Consider the following 27,195-nt stretch of genomic DNA (forward strand, 5'->3'; position numbering starts at 1 on the left):
TTGCATTTCAGAACTATAAATTAATATTGGAAGCTAGACTTGGAATAGGACTGGATATTACAATTACAAGCACAGCTGATATGAAGTTTTCTCGTTCTTTAAGAAACATACATTGATTACTCCATGGCTGGTGGAAATATCACCGAGCTGGGGCTAAGAGAATGCTTTCTCTACCTTTACAGTAAGGAATAGGAACGAAACCAATGAAACGATAATTGCGACAAGCATGATCATCACCATTGTCTGCAACGTGATAGCCGGGCTCAAAAAGAACACTACTGCAATGGCGGAACTCTGCCACACCTTGAGCTGTGCAAATGCTCCTTCCTGTTCTCAGGAATTCAATATATTCATTTGTGATTAGAGATTTGAATTATGAACTGTGTTTTTGGCCAAACTGGTAGCTTGACGCTTAAGGAAAGTTCTGAAGATATTAAGAAGGTTAGACCAAGCATTACCCTACCGTGTCATGCTTAAAAAGTAGAGCAAGTAAAGCGCTAAGCTGTGTATTCAATACGCCATCACCAATGCCCAGTAAAGCTGCCATGAGAAGCGGGTATACTATGCCAAGCACTCCACTCGTTGCGCTAAATCATGGAAAATAACCAGGAGTGGGTAGAACAGAAAATAAAAATCAATGGAAGTTAAATATAGAAAGCTTTATAAGAATGCATTGCACTAACCTGTATTTTAGCAAAAGCCAGAGGAATATCACTGCCTGAAAAAAAGCTCCCCCGCAAACTATGAAAGTTATTGACTTGAGACCAGACGTGAGTCGACCAGCCGCCAGTGAACACTAACACAAGTTTTACCAACAAGATAAGACTAGATAATAAACCATCCAACAGGCTTTATATGCTTTATACCAAAATGTTTTATACAGGAGTCCACAATAACTCTGTGCTTAATGAGTGCATGGATATCAAGATTTTACCAGACTTTGTAAGACTAAAGTGAGCACTGCCATACTATACGAAGAAAACTTACTTGAATAAGTAAATGAAATGCTCTCTTAAGGAGGCATATGGATGATTATACCTATCAGAGAGAAAGACATAGCTATAGTCCTAGTGAAGAGTGTTGACAAAAATAATCAGAAGATTTTGAGAATTAATATATTTTTCACTAAGCTTAAGTGCAAATGTTGACTGTTTCACACACTATTTCCTGTCAAGTAAAACTAATTACTAATAACTAATCATTTCTTAACTTTAAATACTTACAATTGCATCAAAAGCCCCATAAACTGCCATTGCACCACCCACTCCAGCCTCTCCAAGAATTGGGTTTACAACATCCTTGGTGTAATCAGCCCTAAAATTGCAAAAATATCTCTTATTACGAAGATAGATGGAATTCTTTCTCTTAAAGAAGGCAAAGCTTGGAACAAATTGCAGTAATGGCCTCAAAACGCAATACCATACAAATGCTTGCTGTAATCCTGAATAAGCAATAAGAGGAATGATCAACAGCATCCGTATGTCAAGCAAAGGAGTGATAACTGACTTCAACCGAGATACCACAGCAGAAGAAAAACTGACAGAAGAATCTGCTGATACCTTCTCTTCTTTGTCATTAATTTTACATAAGAAACACATAAGTATGGTACCTAATGTCATACTACAAAGAAACACGATGAACAGCAAAGTTGTGTTGCTGGAACTTCCTTCCTACAGTGTAAGAATAATTTATCAGCAGCTGCTAAACATTTTAACAAGGAAAGAAAACTATAAACCCAAGCCAAAAGATCCATGCCATCAAATATTATGAATGAATCAAATCCCATGTTGCTTGAGTTTTTTGTTTTGGGACATTGGAAGAGGTGGTGTCTGCATAATTATGTAAAGAATAAATCAGTTCTTCAAAGAGAAGTTTGGAGGTAAGTAAAAGATTGGGCATATCCTGAAGGAATTAGCCAATGCTGGAATGCTTTTTCCACCCCTATATTACACAGACCATCTTCCAGACCACAAAAGGTATTATAAAATCTTTTGGTAAATAAAACAGATAAGGAAAAAGAATTTTTCATAGAGTAACCAGAGGCAACACATACCGCTCCATTTTGCAACACTGCAAGCGTAATAAGATTTCCAACAAACTGCAAATTTTAGGAAAATCAAATTGGGGTAAAAGAATTAATATTTACAACCTCATCATAGCAAGTTAAAGATATTCAACAAAAAGAGTTATTCTGACTAACAGAAGTGAAAAATAACTTGACTGTCACAGCAGAGATCTATGGTCACCTGGTGAAGAGCAAACATTGCCCAAAATTCTCCATTGAAGTTACCAATCACGGTTGCTTCATGTAAGTTGCTATCTCTAGCATGACTGCGTGCAATGGAAGTAAGATATGTCCCCTGATAAACCAAAATGGTTAAGGATTGAAATCTATCAATAACCATCATTAAGAAAGAAAGATAAATAAACTTAATAACTCTAAAACCTATACATACCTCCCCGACCCATATTATTGAAGCCGCAAAACCAAGGTACACAGAAACCGGTACCATGGTATACCTACAACAATAAGTCAAAATGATGTTCAATTCCAAAGTTTCATCAAAACATGATTAATACATAGTACGGAAACATGAGAATACAAACGATGAATAAAATTAAAGTGGGATTTGAACAAACATGATTTATCGAGTATTGCATGTATTAAAACAAAAAATTCACAAGATTCGGTTGTTCATTTCTACAATACCATTCAAAAACTGAAAAACAACTAACTTTTAGTTTCAGTTTATACCACCAAAGTGAGAGAACAAACAGTGATTACCATGTAGGCTTCAAATTTGCAGCTATGTACAACCAATAACCAGTAGTCCCCAGAACCACAGCATTCTTCGACCCCAGTACTCGAACCACCAACGATGCAAACAACGAGAAGAACGCAAAAGATACATACAGTATCCCGAGCGACACCGTTCCCAAATTTCCTTCCTAAAACCAAAAGACAAAAAGGAGAAAAATTCGAACTTTTAAATTTTTATAATCATGGAAAACTATAAAAGTCTACAAGTTTTTGGGAATTTCATTGCAGTCAGTTTTCTCAGCAACCAAACAGGTGGAAGAAAATTCAATGGATTGAATAACGATGGAAGGAGTAGGAGAAACTCACAGCATTAACAGTAGTCTCCAAATTCTGAGCAGCTCCATAAGCAAGGAAGACCAACAAGAAGGCACAGCTCAAAATATGAACATCTCTCGTTCGGGTTTTCGGAGTCTCACTTTGCGAAATATCCGCAACCAGCGGCGCCTCCTCGTCTCGAGTATCCATCGATTCGATTGCCATTAACTTCTAATTTTTCTCCAGCCGATTTAAACCCCTAGAATTCGAGAGAGAATCCAAGAGAGTGCGGTTAAAAGAAATGGGGAGAGTGCCGGCTTGAAGCTTGAGGAGTTAAGGACATATGGAAACAGCTCGGAGAGTTTTTAATTAATGTAATTGGCTGAGGGCCCGTTCGTTTGGTGAGGAACTGTACGAAAAGGAAGGCAAAAGTTGAAGGATTCTGAATATTCTTATGATAAATTTGGTCTCGTATCTTTCCGAAAGGAATCAAAAGTCTTCAAATGAATCGAAGGTGATGACACCTGATGCTAAGACGGACGACGATGGAAGCAGAACACGAAGAATTTTTCTTTATTTTGATTGGGTGTCCAGCGGCACGATGCACATGGGGACAATTTTGGTTTCAAATCATGCATTTGTTTATTATTAAAATGATTGATCTCTTACAACAAAACATAATTACCCATTGGATTCATGGTTATGTCTTTGGGTTTCTGCCTGCATCCCTTCTGCAATTGGAAATGGTTGTAAGAGCTAACATGAGGCGAATTTTATATGGAAATTTTGGCCATTCTTGCAGAAAATCCGCTTTACGCTAGTTGTTGAAGAGTACAATATGTAAATCTCACCTGGTAAATTTCTCAAATTCAGTCGGTACAAGGGAAAATAAAAGCGATTAATGCCTAGTGCAACATGCACTCTGTACTAGAATCCTAAGCATTGCTTTATAACATGGTCAAGAAGAAGATAAATATTCCTGTTCTGGTGAGAGAGCAATGTATCTGCACACTGAAACATGCTGGTCGATTAGAACAATGCGTCTGTGCCTGAGAAATTAAATGTGGAAGAGGAAATCTGCTCCTCCGCGCTAGAAAAAAGAAAGCAAAGGGTACCATAATGCACTGATATAAGCCGGAGTACAAGCATTTCATCCTGCGGAATTTCTGTCAAAATTGTGATTATATTCTTGTCCATCAGCAAAAGGATATGAACTTGCACTTGAAATAACATTGAACGCCAACTTTATAAAATCAACAATGAGGCTTCTGCATTTGCTACCAGTTTGTGGAGATAAATTTCATCTTAACGAGAAAGATTTCTTAGGCTTTTTGCTGTCCAGTATGTTTCCAAGAATGGCCAAAGCATCTTGAAATTTACGAATTCTAAGGAAACCCCTTATGATGGAAACCTCGCTGTCTGAGCAGTTTGCTTTCTCCATTACCATATCAATGAGCTTTACTAAGGTATCCTCCATAGATAATGAACAAAGTCCTTCAGCCAGCATGTAGAATGATGAGAATTCAGGTAAAAATCCTTTCTGAATCATCTCGACTACAAAATCAACAGCTTCTCCAATTGGTCCTCCACCATTGCAAAGGCCACGAAATACTATCTTATATGATATGGCATCTGGAGGATCACCCTTCTCCAACATCTCTCTATAAAGCCTCATAGCTTCATTGGTTCTCTTCCGTCTAAATAGTGCTTGAATAACAGGGTTATAAGCATGTGGCGTCAAAGCCATCCCTTTCATCTGTACAGTTCTAAGGACTCTTGTTGCAACATCTACCCTACCTGCCTTACAAAGGCCTCCAATCAGGGTTCCATAGGTGACAATATCTGGTTCACACCCATTTGAAGTCATGGTTTGGACGATATCCACAGCCTTTTTAATATCCCCAGCCCTGCAAAAGTATGTAAGCAGAGAATTGTACGTGAACTTGTCAGGCTTCAATCCTTCCATTAGCATCTGGTCCATGAGCTGAGCAGCCTCCTCCACCCTCCTGCTCTTGCAGAGACCATCAATGAGGGTGTTATAGGTCACTGAATTTCTTGAAACCCCTTGAATTTCCATTTCATCAAAGATTTCCTCTGCATCTTGAATCCTCTTGTTTTTGCAGAATCCATCAATCAAAGTATTATAAGTAATAACATTCCGAGCACAGCCACCTGACTCCATTTCTTTAAGCAGGCTTAAAGCTTCTTCTAGTTTCCCTCTACAACACAAGCTATCAATCAACATATTGTAGGTAAATTCATCAGGTTGGCACCCTTTGTTCTTCATCTCCTCAAACAGTTCCATAGCAATACTATGATTTCTTGTCAGGCACAGACCTTGTATCAAAGAATTAAAGGTGCAAACATCAGGAAAAATCCCCTTACTTGTTAGTACACGAGCAAGTTCAGTGGCTTCTTCAACTTGGTTCTCCTTACACAAGGTGCTAATCAAGGTATTATACGTAACAGTGTTTGGTGAACAATCCCTCAATATCATTTGGTTTAAAATTTCCACTGCCTCCTCAATCTCGCCAATTTTACACAATCCAGAAATCAAAGAGTTGTATGTAAATATATCCAGATCAAACCCGTCTTGAAGCATCGCATCCATGATCTCCAAAGCATGTTTAACATAACCTGCCTTACACAAACCATTCACCAGTGTATTGAAAGTGAATTGATCTGGATAAAACCCTTCATTCGTCATTATCTGTATAAAATCCAACGCCCCCTCAATCCTACCTTCCTTACAAAACCCATGTACCAAAACATTCACAGTCACATTAGTAACTTGTTGTCCGGCTTCCACCATTTGTTCTCTAATCCTCAATGCACCATCCAAATTACCTTCATCAATAAACCCTTGCATTATCGTGGTAAACGTTTTCTCATCAGGGCTTAAACCATAACTAGGCATTTCTTCCATCATTAAAATGGCAGGCCTAATTTGATGTGCATTACATAAAGCCTTAATTAAAACGTTGAAAGTTGAAACATCAGGCTTCACCCCTCTACTAACCATTCCATTATGAGCAGCTTCTACTAACTTTAACTTATTCCCATCCACTAGAACATTCAAAAGGAAATTATAAAAATGGGTGTCGGACTTTAAACCAAACTCACTCTCCATCAACTCAACAACGTCAAGGATTTCATCGTACAAATCAAAATCGGCATAACTTTCGACAAGAATCAGGAATGTACCTCTACGAAGTTCACAGCCAGAGAGCTTCATTTGTTGTAGAATATGCTTCATAGAATCAAAGGAGCCGTGTTTTCCAAGCCTGGTGAGGAGTTCTTCGTAGATGGATAAGTTTGGGGTGAAATTGGGCTGCTTTGAGGCCCAATCGAATAAGCGAAGAGCAGAGGATTCATCGTTTTGGCGGCGGAGGGTGTCGAGGAGTTGAGTGGGAGTGAAATTGTGGGAGAGAGGAAACTGGGTTTGGTTTTGTTGAGTGGATGAGAAGGAGATGGAGAAATACGAAGTGGGTTTTTGGAAGAAAGGGAGGGATGGAGAGTAAGACCAAGGGTAGCATTTGAAACATGTAGAGGAAGACATTTTTCCCTTTATGTGTTTCAAGGGAGAGAGAGAGAGAGCTTCAGCTCGTGAGGAAGACGAGAGTCATTTGCGGTCGTTTCTCCTGCCGTGTCTGACAAAGCAATCCATAAACAGGGAGAGTGAGAGAGGAAACAGAAACGACGCCGTTTGGGGAAGGTTAAATATTTTTTTTGGCCTCTGGAATCTGGCCCAATACCAAAATGTAGAGCCCATTATATTAGTTTTTCTCTTTGTTTTTTCTTTTTCGACTCCGAAGTCCGGCCCAGAAATTAAACTATTGAGTCATTGACTAAATATACCCTGCTTGGTGTTTGATTCCATCGTAAATTTTAGCCTCGACAACAAAGCATTCCTCCTCTTGCACTATAGTAGCGGGTTAGTGTAGAGTTACCAACAAGTCACTTTACTTGTGAGCTACTCCAATTCGATTTGTTCATTGTCAAATTAAGTTAAAGTTGCTCAAATAAAGTGTCAGAACCAAATTAGAGTTTTATAACACTTGATTCGAATAGTTTTTACTACAAATAATTAGGGATGACAATGAGTATTCTATTACAAGACACTCAACCCAATTATATAGAGTTAGGATATTTTACAATCAGGTTCGAGTGAAATTCGGATAGTGATTTTACTACCTGTATCGAGTTCGGATGCTTAATACTCGAATTATTTTATATATTTTTTAATTTATATAATTAAATACAAATCTATATTGTTAATTAAATTAATTCATGAAACTATTAATTAATTAATTTATAATATCTTTTAATACATATACTCTATATACTATATTAATTTATAAAAAATATAATAATAATAATTATTATTATTATATATACTTTTAATATATATTTTAAATATATTAAAATATTTACTTTCTATTTTATATTAACTTTACAAAAATTAAAACTTATAATATTATTAATTATAATATATATACCTTTATTTATATAAACTTATGAAATATATACTTAAAAAAATTGTGAGATTAAAACAATTTTGGCACCTAGTTTTTTTTTTAACTTCATATAATTAATAACAAATCCATATAGTTAATTAAACTTGTAATGTTGTTTAAGTTGTTGTTAAAATATTTGTTTTTGATTATTTAAGTTGATATTTGAGATATCTATTTTTAATTATTTAAATTTAATTTTTATTATTTGTGTGCTATTATAAATTTAATTATTAATGAATTATATGAAATATGAATGAAAATATTATTGTATATAAATACTTGTACGAATTCGTGTTTGAGTAATTAGATATCCATGAAAAGTATATTAATAATTTTTTTGCATATTTACGTTTTTAAATAGGTTCAGGTAATTATCGAGTAGTGAATATATATTAAAATTCGAGTTAGAGTAGTAAATTTAAAAAATATTTGAATAATTATAAAATTCGAGTATTTTATTTACTAATCAGATTTAGATACATCAAAGTTACCGGATACCCTTCTCATTGATATCCTTATAAATAACGAGCTCGAGTCTTGAATTTTTTTAATTGAGTAGAGCTCGACCTTGAATATTTTAATTGGGCTGACACTGTATAAGCTAAGCTCGGCTCAATCACACCCGGCCCTAGGCTTAGGCAGTTAGGCAAGTGGTCACGCTGGCAGGTTTACAGCAAGAAACGCATGATCCTGGAAAGAATTTAAAGGCCCAGGCATTATGTAAACAGTCCCACCAGACGTCCATAGATGAACATTGGGAAAATGTAGTTCTTACTTAAAAAGAACAGACATAATAAGGCAGTCGTTAGTCCTGTTTCCACCAAATTAAGCAGCCCATAAGTGTATAACTCGAGGAGATCCAAAACTACGTTCACCCAAGTCTCTCATGATGCACCAGGGATAAACATCAAACATTGCCATATCACTATCCTTTTTAAAGTTTTACACGATTTATAATATTTTCTTTCTTCATTCCAAAACCCTGGGTCCTATCACAACATTAGACCAAAATAAAATCATTTTAAGACAGCAAGGTTCAACCTGAGGACTAAAAGCAACTAAACAGATATCGACAGCAATCCATTACCTAGGTTCACAACCAAACAACCGACACTCAACAAGTCAAACGAGAGAAATAGTTGAACATGATAAGCATCATTACTAAAGAACAAGTTGCCATCCAATCATTTGGCCAACTCTCTTATAAACAGCCAAAAGTAGTTGGTAAAGTTCTATAGACAAATTACCTTTATATGCCAAGCCCCTTCAGCCACATCAATTCACAAATTCAGTCTACCAATAAGCAAAAACATGGATTTAGTTTCATCAGGATCCAAGAAGTTTGATAGAGTAAAATGTAGAACTTGTACAAAATATGTTTGGAAGAACCATAATCGGTCCTCCGAACACATTAATCTAAAGTCATACAGAACGGCAAAATTTCAGTGACTCGAAAGCCATGAAAGCATGCCCTTTAACACTCCAAAATAAAATGACGGGGGTCAATATTCCAAAAAACTTGAAAATGAACTAAAGGTGTTGTCTAACCCCTCACAAACAGTTACCTATTAGCTTGAAGAGATAAGACTACACAAAGGCACTCAACACATAAGTTCTATAGATAACAAATCACATATACCCGAAAGCACAGGTTTATCTTCGAGACTAATAAAAGCCTATGGCAATACTTGGAAATTTGTGTCATAATTCTCCAAGTTCACCATTCCACAACCTATAAACATTTCACTCAAGTAAAAGACAAATGGCGGAAGCCCCCATTGCAAGGCCTAAAAGCTCCATACTCAGCTAGCACGGCTTTTGATAACATCAAGACCCATCTCAGTTGGATCTGTTGCTTGCAATTCCACCTGAATTCCATCCAGTTCTCTCTTGAATCTGTCTTTGGAGCTAGCATATATCATCTTACTCCTGACCCTTGATGTATCAGGAGACCTTCACAGGACAACAATGTAATAAGTACAAAGGGCAACAACAAAATACCAGGCAGTAAAGATAATTCAGAAGATCAAGAAACTTGCAGTACCATGCAATGAAAAAAATCCTGCTCTTTTGGACATTCTCTGGCGTTAGAAAATCAAAATCATACACAGCATATCGACATTCATCAGCAGGAAGACTTTTAGCAAAATCCTCGTAGCTCTGGGCTGGCTCACCAAGCTTCTCAACAATAACTTGCTTCTGCTTCTCCTCAATTTTGAAAACGATGAAGCGGTAGGTCCTTTTTGCCTTAAGCTCCAAAAACTTCAACTTGCACTCATCGTGCACAGCCATTCCTGATGCTGCATTGGCCTGAGAATAAGACAACATCACATGACAAAACATCAAATATCTGAGGCAATTTCAATGTTTCATTATATCAACTGGATACACCTGAAACATCAACATTTATCCTAAAAAGGAATAAAAGGAAGAAAAATCAAAATGAAACCATCATCAACTAGTCTCTCACTCTCAATCAGCATAATTTGGCCCTAACAAAGTGGAGGATAACACCACAGAACAACAACACGCACTTCAATACCCTTTACACTAGATTCTAACATGATCTATTTCAGCTGCCTCCTATGTTGGCAAAACATGGTGTAGCAACAACATCGCTTTAGGATACAGAAGCATATTGGGCTCATTCTTACATTGTCTTGAGAACAACCTAATTAAAATAAATAAAACAGCTGTTTAGGCTCAGCCATGGAGTGTCAAAGTTTATTGCTCCCGACCATAGTTTATGTTTTGGACAAACAACATTTGAATCGTGGATTACAAAGACTAAGATTTCCTTGACTTTTTTGTTCGTTTTTCCTGTAATTGGGAAAAAAATAATAAGGGAATGGAGACAGAAATAACAACAAACAAAAATTACAAGGATCCAAATTAAATGCGCAGACAGATTGAATCAATATATTAATTATTAAACAATTTAAAAATCAGTAGCCAAGAAACAAAAATAATTGAAAATCATATGACCTTAAAACAGATATCAAAACATATTAGATTAACTGAAAATCCAGCAGAATCCAGTGGCTAAATACGCTGGAATCTAGATCAGTGACAGTTCTATTTCAGCACAAATTAAGTAAAGCTAATTCCATATAAATAAAATCAAATCACTAAAATCCACAGCATCAAACCACAAATTGCAGATTATAAATCCTACGATCTAGAACCTCAAAAAAAGAACTAAATAAATAACAGATAAAATCAGTCGAGTTGATGCAGGAAAATTCCACAAATATTGCTAGCATCAAAGCTTCAACAAAGAGATAATCAACCAATCAAACAACATATTTAGTAAAGAAAAATCAACAAAAAGTTACGATCCACTAGGATTCTAAGAAATTAGACAATAAAATCAAGAGATTATTTCATGGAGAAATTATTTAAAACCAAAACGACGCAGCAGAAACATTACCATCTCTTTTCGGTTTGTTTGGAAACGACGATAGGGGATCGCGATCGACGGAGGAAGAAGAGGAGGAGAAAATGTAGATAGAAAGAGAGCTCCTCCGATGACGAGGGGGAAGGAAGGGGATGTTAAAAGGTCCTTTTATTTCGGTGACTCTGCCCAGCGGAGACTTAATATCCTGGTTTTATTGTATGCTAAGTTAGCCCACGAAACATTCTGTATCTAATTGGGTGCTGCCACGTCGGGTACGGTTTATAGTGGGCACGTTTTGTTTGGTTTTGTGTCGTGATCATGATTAAGCACTGTATACCACGGGCTGCGCTTGAGCTTTGCAAATTGGCGGCTTTGTTTCACTCGGCTGATTTCGCGGCTTCTTCTGTTCATTTTTGTCTGAAATAAAATTTATTTCTCATAGCTTATTTTATACATCATAATAATCATTAGACAAAAATTGATAATGAAAGCACCTTTTATGTTTAAAATTTGTTTATTTATTGATTTAAAAAAAGTACTAATGAGTTAAAATAACAATAAAAACTGTTAGTTCTATTCATATAATCTTTCGATATTTATACAATGAAATATTAAAATTATAATAAACTATTATTATTTGTTATTAATTTAGAGATAAATTAAAATTCTCATAATTAATTAATAATTTAAATTTAATACTAATCAAGGTTGTTTGATAAACTAAAATTTAATACTAATCATTTATTATTTTATACTCACTTGATGTTTACATAACGTTAATGTGGATAATAAAAAATATCACATGATTATATCATCATCCATTATAATATATCACAATAAAACGTTAGCGTCGTGTGACATATAATCATAAGTGATATTTTAAATAAGTTAAAATAAAAGTATAATAATTTATTTTATTTAAAATATAAATATAAAAATTTATTTGATTTAAAATAAAATTATAAAAGTTTAATTGAATATAATAAAAAAATAAAAAAATTTAAAAAAATTTTAGGTATTATATCTAAAATTTAATATAATTAAATAAAATTGACTAAATGCATTAAATAATTTTTAAAATAAATTTTCAAATATATTATTCAAAATTTTTAAATGATTTATCAAACAAATCTCAAATGAAAAAGTTGCAACATTGATAAAAAAAACTTGTTTTCAATATTAACCAAACAAAATTCTAACAATGCATTAAAAAAGTCTAGTCTTTTTCTCTCAAATAAAGCATTGAAAGCTTCTATTGATAAAAGAAAAATAAAAATAAAATATTATTAAATTGTGTATATTCAATTAACTCGTAGCAGTGAAGGTTTGGCTTTTGTTCTGACTTCTAAGCCAAGCTAGCTGGTACGCGAATAGAGAATTAGAGAAATTTGTTGCTTCGTTGAATATTATTAAGGTGTTGGACTAATAATGGCAACTTCTGTATACTTACAATTAAGCAAGCTCAAACGCATCTCTCTAAGCCAATGTGGAAATCGTCACGAACACCTGGGTCGGGTCCACCGCTCCACTCCCATTAAAAGATTCTCTCCCCCCTTCCCTTTTTCTGCGTCAATCCAACGCTACCTCCTCCCCTCTTACCATATTTTCTTTATTTGAAATTTTTTCATAATTGGCAGCCTCATTCTGCTCTTTTCCACGCGTTCTATCCTTTTTGCTCAAAAGACAAAATAGCAAGCGTTTTATTACTAAAACACCTAATTATTATTATTATTATCAATTATTTTGATGAATGAATATATAATTTTTTTCCCCTTTCGTAAATTTTTATTAAAATCGTGATAAATAAACCTCACAAAAAAAATCCTTTTACTTATTATTAATTAGAGATACTTTAAAAATTTAAGTATAATAAAAGTGTCTTTAAGACAAAATAAAAAGTTGTTAAGGCAAGTCGCCTTTGTTGACCCAAATATAGGAAAGAATAGCTGGAAAATTAGGTGGACAAGTTGGCTCAAAAGGAAGGTTATTTAAGAGGTATTTTTGATAACAGTTTAGCCCTCGGAAATCAAAAGTAGGCAACGCTGGGACAAGACAACGGAGGGCTTAAAATTGTCGAGCATTTTAAAAAGGTTTTTTAGATTGCCTCAGCACCAGACACGGGGTCGGGACTCCCCTTTACCATAAATAGAGCGTAAGCACATGTCACATGACATGCACATGGCAATTACAATGTACCAAAGGAGGCATTGGAATTGAAAATTTCGTCAGTCAGAAATCTTAAGTACTAGTTCGGAATTAAAATTCTTCTTCTTCATTAAAAAAATTAATTAAAAAGTTGATAATAATACAATGAACAATTTGGAATTTAAGTTACCAATGTATTTGGAAACTCGATTGTATGAGTGAACTAGAAAAACAATATCGATTTTTATTTATTAAACTTTGATCGATCGATTTGTTTGTGATCGTAAAGTAACGGTTTTAACATTATATTTAACATATTGACAAATCGTTTGAAATTAGATTTAATAATGATAATGATATTTATATAATCGATCACGTATTTATTATAATCGATCTATTATCTTAATCAAATAAAAAAATAATTAAAAATTAAAACTCGAATCAAGTAAATTAGGATAGGGAATAATAAATTTCCATTGTAACCACATCAAAATGGTTGATTTTAACATGAATATATGAAACTTATGAACAAGTTTCTTCTTTCAATGTAGTACAACGGATCCACATAACACAAAAACAAAAATAAAGCAAAACGACTACCCGATCAAATACTTAAAGATAACTTATTCTTATAACATGGTTCAACTTGTAGCGTTTTATTCTTATACATTGGTTCAACTTGCAGCGTTTTTGGGTTCATTGTCGTCTTTGGCTACATTTTCCTTGGTCTCCGCCGGTGCCGGGGCTGCAGTCGGAGGAGGAGGAGGTAGGGCACGGGCACGAACAGGCAGGGAAGGTGGCGCTTGGTTGGTGGGTGGTGCAGGAAGCTTATTATCTGTTGCATTATCAGATAGGGGAGCCGACAGGTCCTCGAAGGACACGAAAACGCTTTGCGATGGCTTCCTTTGGTGGCGGTTGGGTCTCTGAGACATGTTTCTCTCGGCAAAAGATCAAGCAGAAAGATTATGAAAGTTTGTAATGGGAAGAAAAGAGAAGTGGAGCTGTGATTTCTCGTTGGTACACTCTTGACTAAAACTTTGATTCGTTATATAAAGAGGAGGCGTTAGTAAACTAGGAATTGTGTGGGTTCTATATATGGCAAAATTATCTTGCATCACTACAACGCCAAATTTTGATTCTAACAAATAATTACTTACCAAAAATTTCATACCAACCAACAAATGATATAAACACATGTTGTTATTTATATTAATTTTATGTCACATGATACTTAAAAAAATTCAAATAATTTTTTATTCTTTTATTGTATTCAATCAAACTCGACTAAATTTTTTATAACTCATGATTAATTAATTAAAATGTCAGTTATTGTTTCATATAGTAGCGGACCCAATGTCAGTTATTATTTCATGCAGTGGTGGACCCAAAATTTTATGTGGACCCAAGATTTTGTGCGGACCCATAATTTTACATGGACTTAAAATTTTACATGAAAAGTAGTTAAATAGTAATTATGTAAGATTATCGATCTATATATATCAAATTATATACATATAAAAAAATAAAGATTAAGAGATGGCGATTGTCATTTCCGCCATCACTTTCGATTTGTATTTGATTTCAATATTGAGAAAAAAGAAATTACAAAAATATCATTAAAAAAATTAAAATCATAAAAAATATAAATGAAGGTTACCCATCTTATAATGTACAGATATGCAAAAAGGGAAAATGAATTAATTTTCATGCACCTCGAATTTATTGAGAAGTAACAACATAAATTAATGAAGTCTTGGGTTGGAATTGGTTTGTCTTTTGGGTATAAATATTTACTAAGTGCCAGAAATAGATGCATGTATTCATGTAGAACATAATGTACTTGTTCAACATAATGTTAGATTCTTCATTTTAATGAGCAAATCTTTCCCATGTGAAGTGCACCTGACCCAAAACTTAAAGTGTTAAAATCCTTTAAGAACAGTGGAGGTTCTGCTAATCTGCCCCAAGAGCATCTCTTCTGTTAATAATTTTTTTTTTAAGAAAAAAAAAAAAAGAGTTTCAAAGCATCTCTCGTTGATTGTTGGAAATTTCCTCCGTGCATTAAATGAAGGATTTTCCGTATACTAATGAATGGCTCTCTTCTCTTTTGTAAATGGAATTTATTAGGTGGATCAAATATTTTTTAAAAAATGATAAAGCAATAAGATATATGTAAATTATGAAATATACAAATATGAATTTAATTAAAATTAAATTATTCATATCTTATTGAATTTGATTAAAAATTAATATTTAATATATGAATCATGTTCAAATTCAATTATTAATGCATTTAAAACTTTGAACTCGACTATTTAATAATGTGAAAATTCCGCAGAAAAGCAAAGCCACAAGACCACAAACTATAGTGGATAGCTCCGTCACAAGGATGGTTCAAGTTTAACATCGATGGGCTGCATCTAGAAGTATGAGAGAGGCGAGAATTACTTGAATCTTATGTGATGAGAAAAGTTCAATAAAGGTGATGTTCTCCAAATCAATTAGCATAGGTGACTCAAACCTAATAGAAATATCGATGATTAGAAAGACGTTAATCATTTTTACAGCCTCGAAATGGTGTCACTCAACTAATTTGTAGATCGAAAGCGATTCTCATGATGCAGTGACTTGGGCAAATAATCTTTTTAATGCCCCTAGGAGGATGAGAAAGTGACTAATACATATGGACAGTTTGAAAAACAAAATTAAAATGTGAAAGATTTCACATGTCTTACGAGAAGCAAACAGTGAAGTAGCACTTGCAAAAACGAGAGTACAACGCAATGAAGAGCTTCTTATTACGTAATAGGTCATAAGGTTATTTTTTACCTCACGAACAGTTACTTAAAGCCTGTTTAGTTTGATTTTTTTTTAATTTAAAAGTTATTATGAAGTTTTTATTAAAAATAATAATTTTTAAAATTAAGCTAAAGTTATTTAGTAAATTTATTTTTATAAGTTTTTTTTATAAGTTATAATTTTTGTTAAAATTATCATAGAAGGTATTTTTTTCTTTTGAGAGTGTAATATTATAATTATTTTTAACAGATGTTCATATTTTTGAAACAAAAATAAAAACTTTCTTGTATTTTTAAAGAAGAGAAGAAAAAGCTCTTTATAGGAGCTTTTCCTAAAGCTCCTCATAAGAGCTTTTCCTAAAGCTCTTTTTTTTTTTATTATTATTATTTAAACAAATTATTTTTTTTAAGAGCTTCTTAAAATTTATATTTGGCATGATTTTTACTTTTAAAAGGTAGATAAGCTGAAAAAAAACCAAACCAAACAAACACTTAGTAATAAAAACTTTTTTAAAAAAAAATTACTATAACATAGCTATAAATTTTGATATATCCAAATATTAACTTAATTNATGAAATATACAAATATGAATTTAATTAAAATTAAATTATTCATATCTTATTGGAATTTCATCAAAAAATTATACTTAATATATGGATCATATCCAAGCTCGATTATTAATACATGTGAAACCTTGAACTCGACTATTTAATAATATAAGATATCAGTAAATTTTGAGGTATCCAAATATAAACTTAACTAAAATTAAATTATTCATATCTTATTGGAATTTCATCAAAAAATTATACTTAATATATGGATCATATCCAAGCTCGATTATTAATACATGTGAAACCTTGAACTCGACTATTTAATAATATAAGATATCAGTAAATTTTGAGGTATCCAAATATAAACTTAACTAAAATTAAATTATTCATATCTTATTGGAACTTGAGTAAAATTTAAATACCTAATACATGAATCATATCCATGTTCGATTATTAATACATGTAAAATCTTGAATCTGACTATTTAATGATATCAGGTATTTGTAAATTTTGAGATATTCGAATACAAACCTAATTAAAATTAAATTGTTAATATTTTATTGGAACTTCACTAAAATATAATGCCTAATATATGAATCATATCCAAACTTGATTACTTATACATGTAAAACCTTAAACTCAACTATTTAACAATGTAAGGTATCCAAATATGAACTTAATTAAAATTAAATTATTCATATCTTATTGGAACTTCATTAAAAATTAATACCTAATATATGAATCTTATTAAAGCTTGACTGCCAATGCATGTAAAACCTTGAATCCAACTATATAATAATGTAAGGTATTCAAATATGAACTTAATTAAAATTAAATTATTCATATCTTATCGAAGCTTGATTAAAAATTAATGGCTAATATATGAAACACATTAAAGCTCAATACATGTAAAATTTTGAACCTGACTATTTAATAATATAAAATAGTTATAAATTTTGAGATATACGAATATGAACATAATTAAAATTAAATTATTCATATCTTTAGGAACTTGACTAAAACTTAATACCTAATATATGAACCATATCTAAACTCGAATATTAATACATGTAAAACTTTGAACCTGATTATTTAATTGTAAATAATATGAGTGCGAAACTATTATAAAATTTGGCTAGTAGCTAAGTCTGGAATAAAAAATAATTTAGTATGTATAGTAACAATGAAAATTAAAATAATAAATTAAAGTTAAAAATCATATTTAAAATAATTTAATTATAAATAATTTGTAAATAGTCATCAAAAGCCCAAAAGCAAAATTGGGGTTCATCGTCGAAGTCACTTGAGCAGAAGAAGCCCCCGAAAAGAAGAATGGACTTCGTCCAGGCCCAGCGTAGTAATGAAGATTAAAACGTCAAACCGTCTACGACCAATAACAATTGCTAGCGTCTAAAGGCAATTAAGTTTTAAGGATAAAATCTCAGCACACGTGTCCTCTAAATGACAGTTCATCGAAATGTTGTCTCAGGTGTCCACGGCAGTCCCCACAGTCAACCACGTGGTGGTTTCTCATAGGTTCTTTTATCCACAGGTCCCACCAGACATCCACTCGTCTTCTAGTTATTTCCAAATATCGTCAGCAACATTTTCAGTTTTTTCTTTTATTTTCTCTCTCACTCTCTATCTTCTTTCTTTCTTGTGAAGAGTTAAATCTCTACCGCGAACCAAGCTTTTTTTTCCTTCTGGTTTCTTGCCGCCCTCCACGTTCCCTCTACAAATTCCATTTTTTCTTTCCACATAAAACAAAAAATAAAAAACCCTAACCCAAATCTGTCGCGCTAATTTTTAACCCAAACTGAATAATTCTTTTTCTTTCTTTCTCTCTTTCTTTTCTTTCAACTTTCCACGAATCTCAGATCCGCGAGATTTCAAATCTGGCTTTTCAATCCTCGTGCATGCTGTATTCTTCGATTTATGTAGATTTTCGTTGATTCTTGGATTTGTATAGGTAGTGTGTTCGGTTAAATCTCCATTTGGCGAAGTTATATTTCATATTCAAATGGCGGTTAAGCGGTTATTGAATTGATATATTCTTCGTTTGTTTTGCAGTTAGGTTTTTTTTTTTTGCCTTTTCTCGCATATTGTGAAGAATCTCGGTTTAGCATTGCTTTGGAGGTGCAAATTCGAGTTTCCAATACGAGTTTGGATTCAAGTTTCAGCATATAAATAGATAGTGAAACTGTTGGGTTCATTACTTTCTTTGTGTTTCCACTTTTGAATGCTATCGTTATCAGAAATTGGGAAAGAAATTGTTGTTGAATGGAAGAAGAAGGAGCTTGTTTGGAAAGCTCAACAGAGGAAATTATGGAGAATGTAAATAGTACAAAGCCTGAATTGAAGCGAGACCTTGAATTTGTTGAACCCGAACCACAATCCGAGCCGGAGGCATCCCCTAACAAAAAACAATCGAAAGAAGTGTCGAATGAAGATATTCAATCAGAGGTCTCGAATCCAATTGTTTCTCCTAAAGAAAACACGTCTAATTTTTATGACATAAGCAGTAGAAACCAAGTTGGTTGCGGTGAGGTTACGTCTCTGTGTTCTGGGAATTCGAGCTCCGAGGAGAATCTCAGTGATAGTTCTGAAACTGGTGATACCTCTGGTGTTGTGTCGAGTTCCCATGTTACATTGGAAATTCCGAAGCATTTGAGTTCGTCGGGGATTAGGAAAATTACGTTTAAATTTAGCAAAAGGAAGGAGGATGATAATGAAACGTCAGTTTCAGTTGGTGGGGAATGCATGAATCCGGAAAATGGTTCAATTGAATGGAGTAGTCGATATTCTTGTGCTCCCAATATGGAATTGAAAATGTCTAAGAAGGTTGTTCCTAGTAACTACCCTACAAATGTTAAGAAGTTGTTAGGAACTGGCATTCTTGATGGAGCCCGAGTGAAGTATATTTCTATCTCGATGGCGGTAAATTGTTTTTTTTTAATTTAAATTGAGGTTAATTTTGTTTTTGTAAGTGTTAATTTATAAATGAAAGTTATTAACATTTATTTTATGATTGTCAGAGAGTGCTGGATGGAATTGTTCATGCGGGTGGATATTTGTGTGGGTGCTCATTTTGTAATTTCTCTAAAGTAAGTCACTCAATTGTTCTAATTATTACTCGCATTATTTTTCCTTTTAGTGCTTGTTATGTAGTTTTTTTTTAGCTGAATGGTTGTGTGGTGTGTGAGTAGGTGCTCAGTGCTCATGAGTTTGAGCAGCATGCCGGTGCCAAAACTAGGCATCCAAATAATCACATATTCTTGGAAAATGGAAAGCCAATATATAATATTATTCAAGAACTAAAGAATGCTCCAGTCAGCAGTCTGGATGAAGTGATCAAAGATGTTGCCGGTTCATCTATAAACGAGGAGTCCTTTCAGGATTGGAAAGGTAATAATTTCTGTTAATGCTTTGAAGGGGTTTGTCTTGGTTGGGTGTAGTTCTACCTCATACAGTATATCAGGTCTTTTCGATTTCTTGAATGGATTTGTAATTCTTTTTTTTTTTTCTTGAAATACTGCTTATTTGATACACTGCAAATTCTTCTGAAAATAGAAGAAACAGAAAGATGAGGATTGAATTAGAGGACAGCCATTTTACTTGAGGTTGCTTCCCTTACATGTTATGGGCAAGTGTATTTAGGGTCTCAGGCTTCCAAGTCTAGATATGCAAATCGACCACAAAACCATAGAAGAGGATAAGTATCTAGGATGAGGTTGCTTACGTGTACATAGTAGCTTGTCCGATACATCCAATGCTTGTAAACATTAACATGGAAATTTATGAGAGTGCAATAATGGAAATTAACTCTAATTGGGAAAGAAATGTCTGGATATAGACTAAATCAGAGGACAGCAATTACATTTGAGGTAACTGCCGTCAGATCCGGTTGGCATGTGTAAAGTTTAAGCAGAGAAGGTAAGTAAGAGTGGCCCACTTAAGCAGTGGTTGCGAGAATTAAAGAAACAACGCAGACTCTTCTGCCCTCTCACATGTAGTTGTGCTATAAGAAAACTTGATTCTCTTTCCCCCTTTCTGCAATCTCATTGTGTTGGAAGGCAGGGCGGAGTTTTAGAGTTAGATCTCAAATCAGATTTTCCAGGAATATTAGTAGAGATATTGTCAACCTGCTTACAGGAAGGAAAACCTGATTTTCTACCCTGCCAGAATACAGCCACTTTTTTTTCCTCTCCCTATTGTTCAGGTTTTGACATAGTGTTATGTTCTGCAGCTAGTCTTCAGCAAAGTAACGGAAAGGTTGAAGCAGAGAAGAAATATAACATGAAGTTTTCTAGTTTGCCTAATTCTCGAAGGTAAAGCGATCTCAAGTTTTTTGGTGACTTCTATTTCTATTACCTGCTTGTTTCAACTTTTTAAAATTTTTCCTTCAGTATCCTTATCTGATGACAGGTTTATTGAATCCAAAAGCGATCTTAAGTTTTTTGGTGACTTCTATTACTATTACCTGCGTGTTTCAACTTTTGAAAATTTTTTCTTCATATCCTTATCTGATGACAGGTTTCATTGAATCCATTTTCTTGGGTTTCAATCTGGATAGGATTGTACTCTGTTGGTTTTATCCTTGGTGCTTAGTGGAATTGAATCTAGCATTTGAATGTCACGTTTGCTTTTTTGATTTAGTTCTCATAGGAGTTGTTGGAGAGAACTTTTTTTTTTTGACTAATTTACAAAAGTTGCATGATTAATACTAATCTTGAGGAGGGCTGTTCTATATGACCAAAGAAGCTTTATTTTCTGTTCTTTTCCCAAAAATGCTTTTGAGAATTGTTAGTTTTTGTGTTTGAATGGTGATTTTTGGTCTTGTTCTTTGATGATCAAATTTCTAATGATAATGATATTTATTTGAACTTTCAGATGCTTCGGTAAATCTGTAGGAGAAAGGATGGGGCCAATTTCAAGTGCTTTAATGCAGAATAACCCTGTTAGACAGTAAGTATTTATGGAGACTGTGGAAGAGTGGAAAAACATTCTGAAAAAGTTTGTTCTCTTGCACTCCTCCCTGTATAGTGTCTATGTAGCTTTCCTACGTGGTTTCTTCCGCTTTTGGTGATGCATGTTATTAGAGCTTTCTACATTTCTCATTAAACGGGTTCTTTTGTCCTTTTACTTTTCCACACTTCGCTAACATTCTACCTTTTTTATAGGCCTAACTTGTGCGTTTCTAGCTCAGTCTTGCAACAAAAGAGAACTGCTGAAGGGGTGACGAAGAAAAGGTATGCTGTGGCATATTGTGCTCCCTCTCTATGTAAATTATAGATCTGCCTGAATTAAGCTGGAATTTCTTTAAATCGTTGGCAGGGATAATGATTTACACCGGTTGCTTTTTATGCCGCAAGGACTTCCAGATGGGGCTGAATTGGCTTACTTTATCAAAGGACAGGTGTGATGTTTTTTAGGAAATAAAATGGTTCATTGGCAATAATTTATGCCTCTTAGTGACAGCAAGTTTTCTTTTCAGAAGTTACTTGAAGGCTACAAGCAGGGAAATGGTATAGTCTGCGGCTGTTGTTTGAAAGAGGTAAGTTTCTAATTTATTATCAATTTGATGCTAGGTCACCTCTCTCATCTATGTTTTTCTTTTCTTTTATTTGTTTTGGTGTGAGCAGCTTAGCCCTTCACAGTTTGAAGCACATGCTGGAATGGCTGCCAGGAGACAACCGTGAGTGGTCTTTACAAAATTTGATCTTTCCCTAGTATGTTTTGAGTGATTCTTTGTTAATTGTGTTTCTTTTCACAGGTATCGTCACATCTATACATCTAATGGAGTGACACTTCATGATATAGCGTTGTCATTGGCAAACGGGCAGCGCATTACAACTGGTTACAGTGATGATATGTGTGCACTATGTGGAGATGCTGGAGATCTGCTTCTTTGTTGTGAATGCCCTCAGGCTTTTCATCCAGGTGTGTAATTTTTTTTCAGCCCTTTTTTTTGTTTAAATAGGTACTTGATTTACAGTTGATGTTACAAAAATTTGATACTGGCTGGCCTACATACTTACTTCTATGTTTTTCATGATACTTCATGTAACCAGTTCATTTACTACACATTGCATGTGACTCAGGATTTGAAGCTCTAGTTGGCTTTGTGCATTCATGCCGAAAGATAATCATGATTGTCTTTCTATGAATTATTTTCAAATAATAAAATGGTGGATGTAAATGTCAGCTTAACTTATTGTCATTTCACATCTTAGTTGTAAAAATATGTTTGATACTGAAATCTGTATGTTGTGTCCTGATTTTTCTTTTTGGAGTTAGGTTTTCTTTCATCATTAATTCCATTGAATGTCTTTGTTGCAGCTTGTTTGAATTTACAGCACCTTCCTGAAGGCGACTGGCATTGTGCAAATTGTGCAGATGGACATGGTCCTGGTAGAAAAGCTGTTTCAGGAGCAAGACCAATCCTGATACGATTGAAACGAGTTGTTAAAGCACCAGAATTTGAAATTGGTGGCTGTGCAATTTGCAGGTTGGTGCCTCTGGATTTTTTAATTTGGTTCCAGCTTATTCTGTTCCTGAGCATACCAATATATTAAAATATGAGCTTGGATGCGTGAGTAAATTCTTCCATCTATATTTTTGTAATTATTTATCGCACAGAGGCATGCTGGAATTGTTGATGGAGGGGCTTTATGAGTCAATACTCTCTTGATAGTTTCTTATTTGGATTTTCTTGTTCCTGGTTTTTCTTTTTCCATTTCATTTATGGATTTCTTACATGTTTACTGCTTTTAGTCATATCTGTTACTGATATACGTGTTATGAGATGATTATTATTATTTTTTGTCAGGGCCTTTGACTTTAATGCCTCTGAGTTCAATGATCGAACAGTTATTCTCTGTGACCAAGTATGTGCAGTTTACCAATCCTATTTCTGTTGAAGCAAGCATTTCTTTTGGTGTAACGTTATTTGTCTTTTTTTTTTTTTGTCCTTTCTTAGTGTGAGAAGGAGTTTCATGTTGGTTGCCTGCGGGATAGTGGACAATGTGATTTGAAAGTAAGTCTGAAATGTTCTGGCAGATTAATTATTAACAAATACATTCTAGTTGAGGTGTTTAATTTTTTTTTTTTTTATGTTTTTGCTCTGCACAACAGGAAATTCCCAAGGATAAATGGTTCTGTTGTGATGACTGCAACATGATTCATGAGGTTCTCCAGAGTTCTGTTTCCAATGGGGTGCAAATAATTCCTACTTCGTTCTCAGATATAATCAGAAGGAAGCATTTAGAAAAAGGATTATTTATTGATGGAGCCATAGATTGTGTTCAATGGCGAATAATGAGTGGAAAAAGCCGTTATCCTGAACATCTGCCATTACTATCTAGTGCAGCTGCAATATTCCGAGTAAGTTTTTTTCTGATATGAAACATATTAGCTTTCATTGTATATGTTACTTTTTGACCAAACTTTTTGGTCATAACTGGGAGTTTGGTGTGTATGATGATGCATGTTAATGAAACTTTACAATTTGTAATTTGATCTGAGCTCAGGGCATTGAGTTGTTATGACTTTTGAACAATGTATAAAGGGAACTTGTTCTTGGAGTGAATACAGATGGGTTCACAGACATGTTTGCAGGACTGCTATTTGCATATGCCTTTATCCACATTTCAGCTTATAGTTTTAATTAAAGCAGTTGAACTTCTTAAGCATACAATAGAGGAGGTTGGGGTACAAAGAAATCATGAATCTTGGAGAGTAGGATTGCTTATACATTTTTGTGCATGTATAATGGATGGCTGATGGATAGTATTAACATCTAGCTTAATAAAAGAAAAATTGTACTTCTCAGATCAAATTGATGAAAACCCATCTGTCCAAATCATTAGAAGTGCACTTGAGGTAAAGCCTAAAAGATAAATTAATTTGGAACTGAATTTGATTACAGTCAGAAGTATTTGTTTTTTCCATGGGATTTTTGTGAATATACGTACATATATATACTAGCTGCCTTTAGATGATTGATTATCCTGCAGATATTTTATTTATTTCTGTTGTATTTAGCAATTGCCTGTCTGCTCAAGGTTTGCACTTCCTTTTTGACAGGAATGTTTTGATCCCATTGTTGCAAAATCTGGTCGTGATTTGATTCCTGTCATGGTTTATGGGTACATACTGATTCTTCCCCCCTCCTACCATTTAGATTGTTCCACTGTTTTACTTTCTTTTTTGCCTTCAAAGAAAATTTGAAAAACCTCCTTATGATCAGAAAAAGTGTTCTCAAGAAAATGTTTATATCTATACGTAGTTAAAAGGACATTTTGCTTGATTTATCAAAATTTTTGCACCTCAATGTGATCGCTAACAATGTCAAGAGAAATAGTTTACAAGTAGTCTGGTTTATTCTGACTGGATCTGATGATTCCTTGAACTTTTTTTAGGAGAAATATATCTGGACAAGAGTTTGGCGGAATGTATTGTGTGGTTTTGATTGTAAGGTATACTCTCTCTCGCTCTCTCTCTCATGGAGGATGGGGTTGCAAGGTGTTCTTGTCTTGTTTTCACTCTATTATTTGATTGCTGTATCAATTTATACAAGGTGCATATAATCCATGCACAGGTCTGTTGTTGTATCAGCTGGTCTTCTTAGGATATTTGGTCAGGAGGTTGCTGAGCTCCCTATAGTGGCTACAAGTAGAGAACATCAAGGAAAAGTAAGTGCTTTAACAGATTGGACTAAGAATATGCTGTGTTGCTGCTGCCAACTTTAATCCTCCTCTTCTAGTCTGTTTGAAGTTCAATGCAATTCTATATTCAACTTTTACTAATTTGTCACCTTAAAATGCTTAAATATGGACCACCAACACTGCTACACTCTCACGTAGTTTGTCGATTTTGTTCTGTTCTAAGCACAATGCAATGCCAATGTCGAACCATGCTAACTTATCATCTTTGATCTTTGCCATAGGGATATTTCCAGGCATTATTTGCTTGTATTGAGAGGTTACTAAGTTCCCTGAATGTGGAAAACCTGGTGCTCCCTGCAGCTGAGGAAGCTTTGTCAATCTGGACAAAGAAATTCGGCTTTACAAAGATGAGTGAGCAGCAAGTAAGTGCATTCTAAACCCTTTACCTGTTCGTACCAAATATTAAACAAGAGAGAGTTAACCATTGTGAACTTAATTTTATGTTCAGTTGTTCGAGTACCAAAAGCAGCTCCAGTTGACGATCTTCAAGGGAACATCCATGCTCGAGAAAAAGGTGCCGCCGATGGCAGAATGACTCCATTCATCTTGCCAGTAACCTCTCATCAGAACAACCGGACCTGGCATTAGTTACATTTGCTTTTCCCTCCTTTTGTATAATCGGTGGGAAAAAGTTTCCCTTTATTTCCAGTTTAATTTGTTAGTCGTACAAACTAGAACTTAAAAAAGTGAACGATTTGGTAGGGGACTCGGCGGGAAGATTGACCGCAATCAAATCAAACAAAGGCATTGCATGCAGCATGCTGACTTTAAGCGTGCGTGAGGCAAGAAAAGTTTTATATCTGTTTTTCTTTTGGTATTTTTTTAAAAGCTTTTTTAATATGTAAAAATGATAAAAAAAAAAAGAATAATTTTTTAAAAATGTCTTCGTGCTTCTCTTTCTAAAATGGAAAACCGAAGAAAAACAAAAAAGGATGAGCTTATAACGGCTTGTCCATAATTTTCACATGTGCTTTGTCTTTTTTTTTTATTTGTTAGATAGTATTAATTGTTATTATGGAATGAAAGAAATATTCCTTTAGTCTCTGTTTAGAAAGCATAAAAATGCTTTATGAAATAGTCTTTTTAGGTAATTTTAGTGATTGAAAGTGGAAAAATGCGAAAATGGGTGTAAAAATTTTCAAGTTTCATAGAATTAAATGTATAGATTTACAGAAATTGTGTTATATTTTTTGATATAAGATAATTTGGCAAAAACAGATTTTTTATTAGAAGTAAGCAATTGAACAGTCTGATGTGTTTTATTTAAGGATTAAATATTTTTTAAAAAATTGATTAATACTAATTAAATGTAAAAGAAGATTGGACTGATCAAATATTGAAATATTTGATCGGTTTAACTTTAGATTAAAAAATTAAAATTTTTTCATTTGTAAATTATAATATTAAAATTTATAAATTTCATACATAATTATAAAATATGAAATACAATTAGTAATGAAATTATATATCTTATGTAAATTTAAAAATAATATATATAATATTAGTGTGGTTTTTTGGTGAGTTTGATATAAAAATAAAAATCAAATATTGATCAAATAAATTAATTAGATCAAACCCCTTAAATTAATAAATTCAATAAATCAATCGAATCGAATTATTTTACTCAAATCACATTTGATTTGATTAGATTATTAATCTGGTCCAATTTTGCTCACCGTCACTCTTTATTTTTTTTAACAAGATTCGTTTAATTCTTTCTTATTTTAATTGTTATTTTTCTCAAAAAATAATTTTTTAGTATATTTAAACAACAAAACATATTAAATTTTCACTTAAAAATTTTTAGCAAGATAATTTTTTATTACCAAACATAGTAGATGGATACATTTTTACTTGCAGATGCAGATGCTGACAAAGAGCAATATTTTCTTCCCAATCCTTTTCCCTCTGTCCATATATTCCTCATCAATTTATATATGATTTATCTATATTTATATTCCATAATAGTAATTTCTTATTTTTC

The 27,195-nt window shown here is 33.6% G+C and overlaps 4 protein-coding genes across 5 annotated transcripts; 1 reads left to right on the forward strand and 3 right to left on the reverse strand.

Annotated features, from left to right (window-relative positions):
- LOC18597801 (UNC93-like protein 3) lies at positions 21-3,607 on the reverse strand. The gene is made up of 10 exons (XM_007027024.2): positions 3,128-3,607; positions 2,786-2,949; positions 2,457-2,520; positions 2,247-2,360; positions 2,054-2,098; positions 1,420-1,670; positions 1,224-1,314; positions 684-796; positions 464-587; positions 21-327 (listed from the first exon to the last, which is right to left on the reverse strand). Exons 1-10 carry the CDS (start codon positions 3,299-3,301, stop codon positions 154-156), a joined length of 1,314 nt encoding a protein of 437 aa, XP_007027086.1. The 5' UTR covers positions 3,302-3,607; the 3' UTR covers positions 21-153.
- LOC18597802 (pentatricopeptide repeat-containing protein At3g53700, chloroplastic) lies at positions 3,905-6,730 on the reverse strand. The gene has a single exon (XM_007027026.2). It carries the CDS (start codon positions 6,633-6,635, stop codon positions 4,377-4,379), a length of 2,259 nt encoding a protein of 752 aa, XP_007027088.2. The 5' UTR covers positions 6,636-6,730; the 3' UTR covers positions 3,905-4,376.
- Positions 8,891-11,191, reverse strand: LOC18597803 (actin-depolymerizing factor 2). The gene is made up of 3 exons (XM_007027028.2): positions 11,024-11,191; positions 9,638-9,903; positions 8,891-9,546 (listed from the first exon to the last, which is right to left on the reverse strand). The coding sequence occupies exons 1-3, from the start codon at positions 11,024-11,026 to the stop codon at positions 9,396-9,398; spliced, it is 420 nt and encodes a 139-aa protein (XP_007027090.2). The 5' UTR covers positions 11,027-11,191; the 3' UTR covers positions 8,891-9,395.
- LOC18597805 lies at positions 18,143-26,016 on the forward strand. 2 transcript variants are annotated; one of them, XM_007027030.2, is made up of 20 exons: positions 18,143-18,454; positions 18,556-19,422; positions 19,521-19,589; positions 19,692-19,890; positions 20,732-20,813; positions 21,376-21,450; positions 21,666-21,734; positions 21,820-21,901; positions 21,980-22,039; positions 22,128-22,180; positions 22,259-22,425; positions 22,825-22,993; positions 23,315-23,372; positions 23,465-23,521; positions 23,620-23,868; positions 24,571-24,632; positions 24,906-24,962; positions 25,085-25,178; positions 25,433-25,573; positions 25,660-26,016. In XM_007027030.2, the coding sequence occupies exons 2-20, from the start codon at positions 18,766-18,768 to the stop codon at positions 25,744-25,746; spliced, it is 2,487 nt and encodes an 828-aa protein (XP_007027092.2). In that variant the 5' UTR covers positions 18,143-18,454; positions 18,556-18,765; the 3' UTR covers positions 25,747-26,016. The 2 variants fall into 2 exon arrangements, with proteins under 2 accessions (XP_007027092.2, XP_007027094.2); XM_007027032.2 differs by having other exon boundaries at positions 21,983-22,039.

Source organism: Theobroma cacao, chromosome 5 (genome assembly GCF_000208745.1).
Source record: "Theobroma cacao cultivar B97-61/B2 chromosome 5, Criollo_cocoa_genome_V2, whole genome shotgun sequence".
Classification (NCBI taxonomy): Eukaryota; Viridiplantae; Streptophyta; class Magnoliopsida; order Malvales; family Malvaceae; genus Theobroma; species Theobroma cacao.

What these genes read in the sequence shown, in the direction of transcription:
- LOC18597801 (XM_007027024.2), bottom strand. Translation starts at nt 3,301, where the DNA reads ATGGCAATCGAATCGATGGATACTCGAGACGAGGAGGCGCCGCTGGTT. An exon ending in GCAAATTTGAAGCCTACATG is followed by an intron (nt 2,521 to 2,785) that starts GTAATCACTGTT and finishes TTATTGTTGTAG; the next exon opens with GTATACCATGGTACCGGTTT. An exon ending in CAGTGTTGCAAAATGGAGCG is followed by an intron (nt 1,671 to 2,053) that starts GTATGTGTTGCC and finishes CTTACACTGTAG; the next exon opens with GAAGGAAGTTCCAGCAACAC.
- LOC18597802 (XM_007027026.2), bottom strand. Translation starts at nt 6,635, where the DNA reads ATGTCTTCCTCTACATGTTTCAAATGCTACCCTTGGTCTTACTCTCCA.
- LOC18597803 (XM_007027028.2), bottom strand. An exon ending in AGGATTTTTTTCATTGCATG is followed by an intron (nt 9,547 to 9,637) that starts GTACTGCAAGTT and finishes TGTCCTGTGAAG; the next exon opens with GTCTCCTGATACATCAAGGG.
- LOC18597805 (XM_007027030.2), top strand. Translation starts at nt 18,766, where the DNA reads ATGGAAGAAGAAGGAGCTTGTTTGGAAAGCTCAACAGAGGAAATTATG. An exon ending in GCGGCTGTTGTTTGAAAGAG is followed by an intron (nt 22,040 to 22,127) that starts GTAAGTTTCTAA and finishes TGGTGTGAGCAG; the next exon opens with CTTAGCCCTTCACAGTTTGA. An exon ending in CAAAGATGAGTGAGCAGCAA is followed by an intron (nt 25,574 to 25,659) that starts GTAAGTGCATTC and finishes TTTTATGTTCAG; the next exon opens with TTGTTCGAGTACCAAAAGCA.